General features: G+C 37.5%; 2 protein-coding genes and 1 pseudogene across 6 annotated transcripts in view; all 3 read left to right on the top strand.

The window, feature by feature from the left end:
* LRRCC1 (leucine rich repeat and coiled-coil centrosomal protein 1) overlaps positions 1-3,585 on the top strand; it is a 36,308-nt gene extending 32,723 nt beyond the window's left edge. For all 4 annotated transcript variants that reach the window (XM_032869104.1, XM_032869105.1, XM_032869106.1 and 1 more), the window contains 2 exons: positions 933-1,068; positions 2,886-3,585. In XM_032869104.1, coding sequence (XP_032724995.1) covers positions 933-1,068; positions 2,886-3,008 — 259 coding nt within the window. In that variant the 3' untranslated portion in view covers positions 3,009-3,585. The remainder of the gene's footprint in view (positions 1-932; positions 1,069-2,885) is intronic.
* Positions 3,586-8,750: 5,165 nt separating this feature from the next.
* On the top strand, positions 8,751-8,875 carry LOC116874580 (annotated as a pseudogene).
* A 4,387-nt stretch (positions 8,876-13,262) lies between these two features.
* E2F5 (E2F transcription factor 5) overlaps positions 13,263-14,719 on the top strand; it is a 28,681-nt gene continuing 27,224 nt past the window's right edge. The window contains exon 1 of one of the 2 annotated variants that reach the window (XM_032869101.1): positions 13,263-13,771. In XM_032869101.1, coding sequence (XP_032724992.1) covers positions 13,538-13,771 — 234 coding nt within the window. In that variant the 5' untranslated portion in view covers positions 13,263-13,537. The remainder of the gene's footprint in view (positions 13,772-14,719) is intronic. The other variant, XM_032869100.1, reaches the window with a different exon arrangement.

Raw genomic sequence — 14,719 nt, 5'->3', positions numbered from 1 at the left:
TTATGTTAATCACAAAACAATAAAGACCTGATTTTATACATTAATGCTTTCATGACTAGGATTAGTATATATGTATATATGATGTTTGACTTAATAGAATTTTAACAAAAACATTTTATTTATATAGCCTTTTATAACATATAAATTGGTTTTTTCTCTTATATCTTAATTTGAACCCAGCAACAGTTCTGTGAGGTTGGCAGAAGAGTAGAATTATCCTGTTTTACAGTTACTTGAAAAACTTAAGTGCAGAGCTTGTGACTTGCTTTTAAGTCATATGGCTAATAAGTGTTGCAACTGGGAATAAAAAAGACTTGATTCATGGACCTAATTTCAATCCATTATTACTATGGGCTATACCAAAAGCAGAAAATATGTTCATTATGGACTTAACTTTCTTATATTCATATTTAATATAAAGGAATTTGGGTTTTGCCTCTAAGAAACTCTTAGCACTAAAATTTTGTGAATGCTATTTAATGTGTTTATTAATATAGAATATTATCTGTTAAGCATTAGCATAAAGAAGTCAGACATATAATACATATGCATAGACTCAAATCTTCCTGTAGTGTATACCTCTCAAGTTATACTACAAACACATGGGGAAAAAAAAGATTGATAATAGTCATCTGCGAATGTGCTTAAAACTCAGATCCTTAGACTCAAAATAAATGAGAACCAGAGTACTCTAACTTTTAGAGGGTAAAAGTGTAACAAGTTTTCCTTGATGTTACCCTACCCTGTTGTGTTACTAACAGATGCAGCTGGATGATGTACCACTTACATCTTTAGTTACCCAAGATAGCCCTTTGCTACTTAATGGAGTTATACTTCCATTGAAATATGAATATAAGAGTTGCCATCCAAGAAGAGAAAAAAATGCTAATTTTTACGCACAAAGATAATATGGTTTTTGTTTTATTTTTAAGGGATGCGGTGGAAAAGCTTCATAGTATGGATGATGCCTTTAAAAAACAAGTTGATGCAATTGTTGAAGCTCATCATGCTGAAATAATACAACTGGCAAGTGAAAAGCAGAAATACATTGATTCTGCAAATTTAAAGGTACTATATAAATAAATTAGTAATTTATTTATATTTATTAATATTTATATTAATTATAAATTAATATATTATGATATATTTAATTTATTAATAAATTAAAATAAATATAAATAAAAAGTATAATCCATCACTATTTTGGAAAAAGTTTCCAAAGAGTATTTTATTAATTAGGGTTTAAGACTGTCACTGATTGTCTTGAATGAGATCATTTAATATCAAGATATCATTTAATATCATTGACAGAGGTACTTAGGGTGAATAAATCAGAGGTGGATATCAGAATCACTTGTAGAGCTTTTTAATAATACACATGCATGAGCTTCCCCCTCAGAGACTTTCATTTCCTGTCTCTGGTTAGATCCAGGTATTTTAAAAATGCAACAGGTACCCCCTGTTTAGTTTGATATAATCCCTCTGTTGACATCCACTAGGTGAGTGAAGAGTTGTAAATTTCCATTTTCCCTTGATTTTGAAGCATCAGTAAGAAACAGATATCTGTGAGACAGAGATTGAAAATCAGCTAACTGGGAAAGAGTTCATAAACAGAAAGAGTAACTCCATAAAATTTTAATGACAGTTGTGTGATTAGGTGACATTACCCTCAGGAGTCTATGTGGAAAAAAAAAAGCAACAAGGTCTTTGGAAATAATGACAATAAATAAGGAAGTATAACTTGTTCAAAATGTAGTTCTTTATTTTATTTCAGGTCAACAGATGTTTCAGAAGTTTTCTTTAAAATCTACCAAGTGTTAACAAGGGTGCATCAGGTAATACCAAATAAAGCATAAGATTAGGCCCTTAGCTGAAAGGAAAATACTGAGTTTGATTTTGGACCTCTGGTGCCAATATGGTGTAATATCAAAGGGATGTTAGAGAGTTACAGAAATGGCACCAGGGCTTAAATGTGATAACTGTGAAAAAAATTACAAATTATTACATAAAGATGATTTAAATTAGGAGAAATATTAGTTTTCTAAGGGAAAAAGATTAGGAAATCTGTATTAGAGATTCAGAAGAGGGAAGTAAATAAAAAGAAATGGTCATATTGATAGCACTATCAGGAATGTTGTGTCATAGGAGAGAGAGTTTCAAGCAGAAATTAATAGTATACAATACAGAGAATCCTAGGAGAATATAGGTTGGGAAGAGATGATAACCAACAGCAATTTTAGAAATACAGTAGACCAGGGGCGCCTGGGTGGCTCAGTGGGTTAAAGCCTCTGCCTTTAGCTCAGGTCATGATCCTGGGTCCTGGGATCTAGCCCCACATCAGCCTCTCTGCTCAGCAGGAAGCCTATTTCCTCCTCTCTCTCTCTCTGCCTGCCTCTCTGCCTACTTGTGATCTCGGTCTATCAAATAAATACAAACTTAAAAAAAAAGAAAAGAAAAATACAGTAGACCAGATTAAATGAGAAGGGAGGTTATTTCAGTTTTAAAAGTCTGTGAGGAACTGTTTTAATTGAACTCATGACTCCTCATTCATACTTAACATAAGTCAGAAGACTGAGTTTCTGTTCATATGTGCTACTGAGAAACTGCACAGCCTTGAACAAATTTTCTAAGCTCTAAAATACAGTTAAGATAAATTACTGTGTACTCATCACAAGAACCTGTGAGATCTAGACAATATAAATGTAAGTACTTTGTATACAGTATTAGTATTTGAACAAGTTACATTATATATACCTCTTTGCTTTAAATGAATACCACAAGTTACAAAATTAATGAGAGTAAAGTTTGACTTTTTCTTTCAGAATGCATTTTTAGAATATATTTTCTTTAAAAAATTTAAATGCAAAATTTACATGTTAATTTAGGTTCATCAGGTTGAAGAGGAAATGCGTGAACTTCTTCAAGAAACATGCAAGAACAAAAAAGCAATGGAAGAAAAAATTAGGCAACTTGCTTTTGCTCTAACTGAAATTCAGCAAGAAATGTGATGGTTCCAAGAAATGAATTTAATTGAAATGGAACAGCAGACCTATTGTAAAAATGATTAAATATTGTAATAGTAGTAACTGCTACGACTTTGAAATGTCTCTTTCTACACATTTCATTCTATTTTAAAAGACTTTTGATCAAGTATTTTTTAATTGTATATGTAGGTTTTTATAATAAATTGTTGATAATTATGTATAGAAAAACCTATCAAAATAACTAGACTTACAACACTTTCTTGTTTCTGTGCTATACATTGTTTGGTGATTACACATTTGCCTTCAAATATGTAAATGGAAATTAACATTAGTATTTGGACTATATGAGGTCAAGTTTTTTCATCGTTGTTGTTACCCTATTGTGTTGATGAAGAACTAATTATATTTATTGGTCATCCTGTAGTTGACATAGTTCCATTTTTTTTAAATGCTCATAAGTGTAGCTGAAAAGTATTTGAAGTCTGTATGATAAAAGATATGGCATTCTTAACAAAGCATATGTAGCCATCTCCAGATCACTCATAATGACCCCTTTTTTATAATGCATATGACTTCATTAAAGATTACATGTAAGGTTTTATAAACACTGTTCCTCAGGAGGAACACTCCTGTTCCACCTTCATTTTCCATTCTAATCACTGTATTTGAAAGAATTCTTATTTTCATTTTTGTCATCTCTTATGTTAGTATGTATTCAGAACAAAAACCTAAGTACTATTACTATTTCTAAAAGAATATAATATCACATTTTTAACTAATAACCACTGAATTAAATTGTTTGGGGTTTTCTTTGTTTGTTTGCTTTTTCTCATGGGGTTTGAACTCATGACCCTAAGATCAAGACCTGAGCTGAAATCAACAGTCGGACACTTAACCCACTGAGCCACCCAGGCACCCCTGAACTAAGTTTTAAAAATTAAATGCAATCAGAAAAAAGGTGAATGCTTCTAAAAGAGAGGGCTCCATTTCGTGAAAGGCAAGCTTCTTATTGAAATTTATGGGACAACATCAAGCATACCAACATGCTCAGTGGGGGTGGGAGAGCAGGGCATAAATTGGAAAAATAGTAGCCAAAAATTTCCTAAATGTAATGAAAAGATTAACCCATAGATCCAAGAACTTCAGTAAAACCCAGGATAAACACAAAGAGAACCACCCCTAGACACTTAATAGTCAAACTGTGGGAAACTCGTGAAAGCAGGAAAATATGATTCATGTAAATGAACAATGTAGTTAACTGTTGACTTCTCATCAGAAATTGTAAAGGCCAAAAAAAAAAAAAAAAAAAAGTAGAGACCAGAAGGCAGTGAGTAACATACTTGAGGTATGGAGGAAAATGAATTATCAACCAAGAATTCTACATCGAAAAAAAAAGTACATCCAGCAAAACTGTCAAAATAAATGCAAAATAATGCATGTCCAGGCAATGGACAAAATTTATTGCTAGCCAACCTACCTTAAAAGAAATGTTGACATTCTTAAGGCTGAAAGAAAATGATTCCAGATAGTAACTCAAATTCACTGGAAGAAATGAATATTGGGAACAGTAAATATGTAGGTAACCTCTCCTAAGACTGTATAAATATTTTTTTCAGTTAATTAGAATGCATTATATACAGCAATAATTGTAACAGTGTATTGAATTGACAGCATATGTAGGTGGGATATGTGTGACAAAAATAGCATTAAGTTGAGGGGAGGAATGGCTATATTGTTTATTTTGCTAGACTAATACTAATCTAAAGATGACTGATAAAATCCATATTGTAATTCCTACAACAGCCACTAAGAAAATAACACAATTATACTTGAAAAATCAACAGAGTGAGTTCCACTACTAGAATGGTAGCTCAAGGAGCTCTGTGGACATGTTTTCTAGCAAAACAACCACAACTGGTAAAAAGTATTTTATATTTATCTATTAAGATTTTATTTGCAAGAGCAGAGGGAAGGACAGAGGGAGAAATGGACTACCTGCTGAGGGGGGGACCCAACTTGGAGCTCTGTCCCAAGACCCCAGGATCATGATCTGAGCTGAAGACAGACTTAACCAACTCAGCCACCCAGTTGCCCTGTAAAAAATATTTTAAAACACCCATTTAAAGTCTGAAAATTATCCTAAGAGCATACAGCAAATGAAGAAACATTTCTTCAAGAAAATTTATTCTCTCTAAGAACAGCAAAAGCCTACAATAGATACCTTAAAATGCCCGGTTTTCACCTAGAAAGAGACCTGTAAAGAAATAGAAAAGGGGGACCCATAGAGAGGGCAAAAAAAGCAGGCAAGGAAAAATACTTGTAAGAGGGCCCAGATATTAGATAAAAGACTTCAAGGCAACCACCATATGTTCAAAAGACTGAAAGCATGCTTTAAAAGTAAAGGAAGCTGGGTTAGTAGTGCTTACCATATAGAGAATAAAGAGAAATATTTTCTAATAAAATTTTACTTTAGGGTCTCTACAGTGCATTTGAACCAGTAGAAGGATCCTGAACTTGGAGATTACACAATCTGAAGAGAGAAAAAGTATTGAAGGAAAATTAACAGCCTCAGAAATGTGGATCACATTAACTGCACCAACATACATTGAAGTAAAAAAGCAGAGTAAAGGAGTGATATATAGGAATTCTAAATAAAGTATATATAACTATATAACCTATATATTAGTAGCTCTGAGCTTGCCAAATTTGATGAAAATCATGAATTTACACTCCCAAGAAGCTAACTTCAAGTAGCAAAAATTAGTAGAGAGCCACATAGTAAAAAAAATACTGAAATTGACATAGTAAAAAATGCTGAAATTGAAAGAAATGTGAAAAGTTCCCAAATACTTGCAAATTAAACTGCAACTTCTACATAACCTATGAGTCAAATAAGAAATGTCAGAGAAAAGATGGAATAAGAGGAATGGGCTCTATATTGACCCAGGTTGTATCTGGGGGTAGGGGGAAGGTAAGAGAAAGAGTCAGACTCCAGAGGTTTAAAAAATTATTTGGTTTTCTGAGTTGTGGGACCCAAGAAAGGCTGCCTACACTGTAACCTATATCTGGACCCAAAGATCTTTTTTCCCCAGTTGTATGAAGATATAATTGACATGTAGCATTGTATAAGTTTAAGGTATACGACCTAATAATATGATGCATGTATATATTGTGAAATGATTACCATGATAAGTTTAATAATATCACTACACAGTACATTTTTTTTTCTTATGATGAGAACTTTTAATATCTGCTCTGAGCAACTTTTAAATATACAATACACAACTGTTTACTATAATCATCGTGTATCTTACATCCCCAGAACTTAAATATAACTGTAGTTTATACCTTTGACCACCTTCATTCAGTTCACCCAACCCCTGGATCCAAAATCCTGATTTAAAAGTACCTAGACTTAAAACTCTCTAGTCTTCTAGTTTCTGTTAGTACATACCAGCCGCCAAATTCCTAAAGCCAAGATACACTGTCTTCAATACTAAGCTCCTGCAAGGTTGGGGTGTTAGGTATAAAAGTTCTAGTTTAGTATTCTGGGGGATAATTGGAAAAAATATTCTACTTGCTCTCCACTGAAATCCCAGAATGTTCACTCACATCGCCAAACCCTGAGTGTAGTTTATCCTCTCTTCTTTTGAGTTACTCGAAAATAAACAGCTGATACCCTTCTTCATTAAACCCTACTAATGTGCAGTGGATGAAGTAGTAATGTCCTTAGGTTGATATCGCAACTTCCAGTAAATGAATCCAACAATTAGTCCACATTTTATGGAGTAGGAGAGTAACCCTGCCAAAGATGTGACTACTTAATTCATTTGGAAGATTTTCATTGAGAAGTCTTGATACCCCATCTGATTTGTGATTTATGGGCTAGCGATACCACCACTAATGGTGGGGCTCATTGTCTGTACTTCCTTTGGCAACATGAGACTGCTGCTCATGACTAATGTATGCCTTAAATCACAATGACCAAGGAAGACAAAAGCAGCTGAACATATCGGTATAATTGACTCATTTATACATTAAGTGGTTATTACCACCGTTTTTGTCTAAGTGCCTGCTCTAGAAAACATAGCTTAGTTATTTCAGAGTGCCTGGAGTCTGTATTCTTTCGTTATGACTCTGTCATGCTGGTGTTTCCAACATTTATTGCCTCATCCTGGGGTATAAGCCACAGTCTGACCTAATTGCTTCCCATCAGATAGCTCATGCCTTGTCCTACCTAGAACCCCCTGCCCAATTTCTCCACTGTCATTCCCTAAAAGATGTGTTGAATCAACCACACAGTCACCTACAAAGTAAAACAAACACCTATTTACTAGAACTTAGGAAACAAAACGTAGAATCCAAACAAATCTCCCTGATCCTTATCCTTACCTCAGGGTCTTGTTGAAAGATATGCTCAGGCTTTCCGGAAATGGTAAGAATCACATATATGTGTGTATATATTCTTTTTATAGTGGGTGTGCTTTCTTTGGTTTTACTGGAAGTGAATTTTAGGAGGATCAATCCATGAGATCTTCTCTGACACTTATCAAATCAAAGGTTCTTTACTGAACATTCTTTTCCAGGAAGCTGCTGTGCAGTTTGCCAGCATGATTCCTACCAGGCTTTGGAAAGGCTATATTTAGAAGTAGTTACATCTGTTAGTTGTTAGTTATAAATCTGTAAATAGACTGAATCCTTATCTTTCTTCAAGTAGTGTACAAATTCTAGTCTGCTCACACCCACATAGATCTAATTAAGCAGTGCTTTATAGATGAAGTTGGATTTTTTTGTTGTTGTTGTTTTTCCATCAAACCCTTGGTCTATACTTTTATTTAAACCCAAAGAGATGATCATCTTTACAACCTTGAGAATTTAGAGTCTCAATATTATAAGAATCTTTGAAATCTTTCCAGAATTTTGATTACTGTCAGGCAGTATTTTCCATAGTAGATAACGCTTTGACACTTCATGGGTATATGAATCGCCCTTGCCTTAGGCTGCCTTGTAGTTGCCACAGCTTTAAATGGATTATTTTTGTTTGCCATTTTTTCACTTTTATCTCCATACTGCTGTAGTTGTTGGTAATGTAACTGTCTTGCTTTTATTCTTTTTTTATTTATTTTTTATTTTTTTATATTTTTCACATCCAGTGGGACTCAATCTCACCACCCTGAGATCAAGACAAGAGCGGAGATCAAGAGTCAGATGCCAGGGTCACCTGGGTGGCTCAGTGGGTTAAACATTATACCTTTGGCTCAGGTCATAGTCCCAGGGCCCTGGGATCCAGCCCCATGTCAAGCTCCCTGCTCAAGAAGAAGTCTGCTTCTCCCTCCCCCTCTGACCTGCTCCCCTATTCATACTCTCTGTCTCTCTCAATTTCTCTTTCAAGTAAATAAGATCTTTAAAAAAAAAAAAACAAAACAAAAAAAAAAACACCTAACCGACTGATTGTCTTGCTGTTAGATTCTGTTTTCTTAGTATATGGCTCATCATGGGAGACTGAGGATCTGTCTATGCCACTTCTTTCCTCTATTTTTAAACCTTTGAGGTGGAAGGGCTTCCTGTTTGGCAGATAGTTTCTTCTGAACAGTAGTGAAAACAATATTGGTTTCCACTTTTACAAGCCTGGAATGCCCTTTCTGCTCTCAGTGTTTACAATGCTGGCATACCTCACCTACTATTTTGTGAACACTGTTGAACTTATGAAATCTACACACTTGCTCTCTTTACTGATATAACCCACATAAAGATTCTGAACTTTGAGAGCATATTCTTTGTGATGCATAATGGGTTAAAGAGTAGAAGAGTGCCCAAGGTGCTATGGCTCCTTGGTAGTGTATGCAGCCTATTGATTGTGTGGGTTCCCCTAAGGGACCTTGGAGACAGCCCTTGACAGTGGGCGTTGATGTCTGACCTCGTGCTATCTCTAAGCTAGGATGCAGACAGGTCTGAGGAGTGCTTTGGAAAGCACAGTGGCCAGGGTCCATATTAGACAAGTCATCATGTCCATCTGTACCAAGCTGCAGAACAAGGAGCATGTAATTGAGGCCCTACGTAGGACCAAGAGCAAGCTCCCTGCTGCCAGAAGATTCACATTTCTAAGAAGTGAGGTTTGACTTAAGTTTAATGTGGATGAAATTGAAGATATGGTTGCTGAAGAAAAAGCAGTTCATCAGATGGCCATGGAGTCAAATGTATCCCTAATCATGGCCCCTTGGATGAATGGTGGGCTCTGTAGTCATGAGAACCTGGGCACTGCCTATCAGTGAATCCTATTTCCTGTCAAAAAAAAAAAAAAAAAAGACTAGAAGAGTAAAATGTTTTTCTTCCTGTCAGCTAAAAGATAAGTGGTCACTAAACTTTAACTGGTTATGATTACTAAAGAAATTGATACACTTAAAAACTGTTAGAACATCATGAGTTTCATCTCGTGATTTCTGGCACATTTTCACACTATCCAAATTATTAGTTTCTTATTAGTTCTCCTAAAACTAACTTTTAAAAATTAAATACATATTTTAGCCATAATTTAAATAACATAAGTTAAATCACTAGTTTGATGTTCTGGTTATGTTTGTTTTAAAATTTTCCCAATTCACATTAAATTAGTCATGCAAGTATTACAATTAAAAGATGCTTGACCATGTAATCAGCTGAAGTCATTCTGTGTAATACCAGTAGTATGTGCATCACACATTACAAAAGACAGACAAACTCTTGGATAATCTACTGACTGATGAAAGATCCCAAAGGTAATACTTTGGCTTTTCCATTTTTCCCATTTTACAAAGCATTTTTTCTCAGAGATTCTAAAAGCACATATTATTTGATTTAGTAATGTTTATGGTTAACATGACATAGTTGGAAGATATCCACGAATGAGTCTGAATTTAATTTTTGCTAAATAAAGTATTTTTAATAAAAGCATACATATAATTATATAAATATGTGTTTTATAAATAAAACAGTTTAATTACAGTAGAACAAGACAAAATAGTACATATTTTAAGGTTGGATAATTCTTGGATACCTTCTGTCATTACCTTGAAGGATTTACTTATTTGTTTGCTTAGATGGTTTTATTTTTCATTCTAGGGAATAGGTTTCCTGGTACTGCACAAGGAATTGAATGATGTGGGGGTTATTAGTGGTGAAAAATTATCTTTTGACAACACTTGACTTGGAATCACCCCCTCTTGATGATAAATCCAAAAAATTTCAACATTCATTTGACACAGGGTTTTAGTTGCCAAAGGGTTTGTACCAGAGGGTACTATGCAGAAGTTTGGGTCTTAATTAGGGCAATGTATTATGAACGGGAACCCTTCATGTGATGGCTCATTATTTAGACAAGCTTTGGTAGTTTAGTGATAAGTATTTTTATCTTACTAAAATTTCAAAGAAATGTGTTATCAATCATGTTTCCAATGAAGAGAGTTGCTAAGCAACTTGATTTTTCATGAAGGTCTAAATGACATTCAGTTTCAGTAAATGTTTGACCTGATTTGCCTCCCCTTTTTTTATCTGTAAGAGCAGAGGACTGTTCATGCATAAGGAAATAGAAGATTGCAATGTATCCTAGTTGAATTATATTTTGCTGTAACAAATTTGGATCTCTTGTTCTTATATTTGAATATGTATTGTTGAAATTCAGACCCCACATATCAGATCATAAGCATTAACCTAATGATGATGAGAATTAGCGTTTTTTTTCTAAGATTTATTTATTCATTTGAGAGAAGTGAGAGATGGGGGAGGGGGTGGTAAAGGAGCAGAGGGAAAGAGAATCCCAAGCAAACTCCAGCCTCCACAAGGAGCCCAACATGGCCCTGATCTCACAACTCTGAGATCACAACCTGAACTGAAACCAAGAGTCAGATGCTCAACTGACTGAGCCACCCAGGAGGCCCAGGCATTAGAATTCTTTTCTTTTTTTTTTTTTTTTTTTAAGATTTTATTTATTTATTTGACAGAGAGAGACATCACAAGTAGGCAGAGAGGCAGGCAGAGAGAGGGAGAAGCAAGCTTCCCGCTGAACAGGGACCCTGATGTGGGGCTCGATCCCAGGGCCCTGAAATCATGACCTGAGCCGAAGGCAGACACTAAATTGACTGAGCCACTCAGGCACCCCAAGATTCAATAATATTAAGAAGACTTTTGTATTATCAGCCCCTGATCTTTAGTTGTTTTTAGAGGAAAAGATAATTTCCTTATTTTTCATGTTGTTGTTCAGTATTTCTCAAAGAATGACCATGGGTATGAGAATTACCTGAAACTGAAAATTGCAGATCTCCAAGTCAAATTCTCATATCAAATGCTGATTTCATCTCCGAGGTTTGGGTCCAAGAGTTTGCATTTTTAACAAATACCAAAGATGATTTTTCTCAGTAAAATTTGGGAACCAGTGGTGTAAGTGGTTTTTAGCTTCTACAACAGACATAAGATTTTGAAGACTAAATGAAATGATGGATAATTTGTGAATATTTTCTAGTTGAACCCCAGCTACTTTAAACAAGTGAAAAATCTATTGTGAAAAATACAAAAACACTGCAAAATAAATTTCAAGTGAACTATTAGCATCATTAACAGTATAATTGCGTTTAAGAAAACCTTTAAAAAATGAAATAAAAAAAATCTATTTTCAAAATTACCAAAATAGCTTTTATAAAGTAATACTACATGCTATGGAATGAATTGTGTCGCCCCCAAATTCATGTTAAAGTGTGATGGTATTTGAGGAGGGAGCCTTTGGAAGGTATTAGGTTTAGAAGAAGTCTTGAGAGTAGGGCCCTTATGATGGTATTAGTGTCCTTATAATAGACACTGGGAGCTTACTAGCTCTATTTGTCTCTGTCTTGTGAGGACAAGAAAAGAAAGTCTGTAAGCCAAGAATAGAGCTCTCACTAGGACTTGACCATGCTGGCACCCTGAACTTGGACTTCGGGCCTCTCTAGAACTGTGAGAAAGACTATGGTATTTTTGTTATTACAGCCTTACCCAACTAAGGCACAACATAAATGTAAGGGTTTTTTAATAATAATAATTTTATCAATTCCTGTCTGAGCATGTATAGAATGTTCTGTCTTCAAATTAAAAATCGTTTTTTATTAATTTTATTGATCAATAAAATTTTATTAATAAAATTAATTTGCAAAACTTGTCACTGATTTTGCTGACGACAAATCACACAGGAAAAACCACTTTCAGATCAATTGTTTGACTTTTTTTAGCTGAATTTTTCATGTTTTATTTCAGATTTTTAATTTCAAGTTTTGCTTATAGAGTTCTTTCATTAAAATGAAGACTATTTGGTTATTAGAAAGTTCTATGAATAGGAAACAAATTTATTAAAACGGTTTAGTTTTACTTGTGAATGCTGCTGTCTGAACATTTCATTTTAGTCACATATTTTTGCTAGTTTGTTGTTACTTTAAGTAAAATCTTGCAAGAAGCTTTCTTAATTTTGTCATATAGAATTCCCACTCTCCTAATATTTATTGAGCATCTACTATATTCCAAGTGTGGTGAAAACAATTCATTTAAAATTTAAACCTATTCTCAGAAGTTTGTAATCAAGACAAAAGGCTTTTTTTTTTTTTTTAACTCAGATCTGTGTGCCATCTCATTTATCAAAAATGGCTTGGGGTATCACTGAAGTACAAAAACCTACGAGTGCCTAATAGTCTAAATAACACAGAATAATCTGTTTTCAATAAGGCATAAAGGACACCTCTAAATGCAGGCGATCTGGGGTCTAGCAGAGTCTAGCAGTTCACAACCTCTCCCGTTACACTTCAGTTCCTCTACCTACAAAGTTAAGGCCTTGGGAATAATTGCTGATTAGGACAAAACCATCCCAAACCTGAAAAGATGATCTATGGAATAAAACCCTGCACTTAGTCCCAGACACTGAAATGTTTGCAAAAGATTCTAAAGCTCGAAAAGAGCGCTCAGCAGATAATACCCGATGACGGTGAGCCACCCAAATCTGATCTCCTGCGGCTCTACAAACGGAGCTCAGAAACTGATGGCCACTGGGCATAGTGTTTTTCTGCCCCAGAGAGGTCCTTGCTTTCTCCCGTTGCAGCTGCAGGAGGTCGTCATTGCTCGAGGCAGCTCACGAGCAGCAGGGAGGCGAGTGTGAAACACACTCACCGACGCTTCCCCTCCTCCCTGCTCGCTCCTCCTTCCCAAGGAAAAATGCGTTTCTAGGCAACGGCGGGCCGCGGCGTCACTTCCTGCCATTTAAACTCGGGTCCCCACCCCTCGCTGCCCCTTCTCTCAGCTTCCACTCCCCCTCCCCTCGGCCGTGGGCTTCATTCACGCTTCCCAGGGCTTGGGGAGGGGGCGGAGGCCGGCGCGCCTAGCCGCCCCGAGACCAGTGGGCGCCGCGCGCGCACCTGTTGTTGCAGGAGCCCGCGCCCCTCGGCTCTGCTCTCGGCCGGCGGCGGCTGGAGCGGCCGCAGGAGAGCCGGCCCGGCAGGTGGCCGCGGGCGGGGGCAGAAGAGCCGCTGGGCGCGGGGGCCTCACCACCGCGGCGTGGGGACGCGATGGCGGCAGCGGAGCCCGCGAGCTCGGGCCAGCAGGCGCCGCAGGGGCAGGGCCAGGGCCAGCGGCCGCCGTCGCAGCCTTCCCAGGCTCAGCCTCCGCAGCAGCCACCGCTGCCTCAGCTCGGGGGCGGCGGGGGCGGTAGCAGCCGGCACGAGAAGAGCCTGGGGCTGCTCACCACCAAGTTCGTGTCGCTGCTGCAGGAGGCCAAGGACGGCGTCCTGGATCTCAAAGCGGTGAGCGCGGGAGGCGGGGATGGGGGCGGACTTCGTTGCCCGAGGCCCCCGAAGAAGCCCACCCCCTTGAAGCGTGGGTCGGGCGGCGTGGTGTGGACGCGCCTCGCGGGGACCGGGCGACCCCAGAGCTAGGGCCATGTGGCCGGTGCCCAGGCCCAGGACTTCGGGATGGGGGAGGGACGAGGGACCAGGATGGCCCCGATCGGCCGCATAACCAATAGGGCCCGGCGCCGCGCTGGGCTCTCGACAAAGAGCCTAGGACTTGGAGCGCGCCCGCGTGGCTTCTGGCGCAGGAGCCCGAGGGCGACCGAGGGTCCTTGCTGCTTCGCGTCCACCTGTGGCAGTGGCGCAGGAGGTCCCCGGGCACCTTGCCTGGAGACACCTGGGATCGATTTTGCCGTTAGGAATGATGGTTTTAATAGGCTATTCTAGTTGAGAACGTGTTCCCCTTGTTCGAAACAAAAAAAAACACCCGATGTTGCCACCGCTTCCGGATGAAAGGGAAAAAAAAGTGAACTTTCCGCACTCATTCCCCGGTGAAATAATAATAGTAATAAAACCCCGCTCCCCTGCACAATTCTTTTCATCATCATGACGGGTGGGAGGGTGATACTTGATTTTTGATTTAATACGCTGTCTGATAGAGATTTATAAAAGGGAGATTTGCCATCACACAGAAAGAGGGTGTTTCAGAACTTTGATTCAAGGAACTTTGACTCAAGAAGCGCTTAGTAAACTGTTTTATGAGAACGTGTGCTTCGTCTTTTACTACAGTTTTTCAAACAACAACATGCATCAAAACTGTTCAGTTAAACAAAATGACTTATCCATTCCAGGCAGGATTTGGAAGGATTCCACAATGCTGAGGAACAGGAGAATGTGATTACTTGAATTAAAATTCAACCAGTGCACCAAGTTTAAGAACCAAAGCTTTAAAAACAAAAATTT

This window comes from Lontra canadensis, unplaced genomic scaffold, assembly GCF_010015895.1.
Source record: "Lontra canadensis isolate GAN:19392208 unplaced genomic scaffold, GSC_riverotter_1.0 scaffold37, whole genome shotgun sequence".
NCBI classification, from domain to species: domain Eukaryota; kingdom Metazoa; phylum Chordata; class Mammalia; order Carnivora; family Mustelidae; genus Lontra; species Lontra canadensis.
This window is presented reverse-complemented; position numbering and strand designations above follow the sequence as displayed.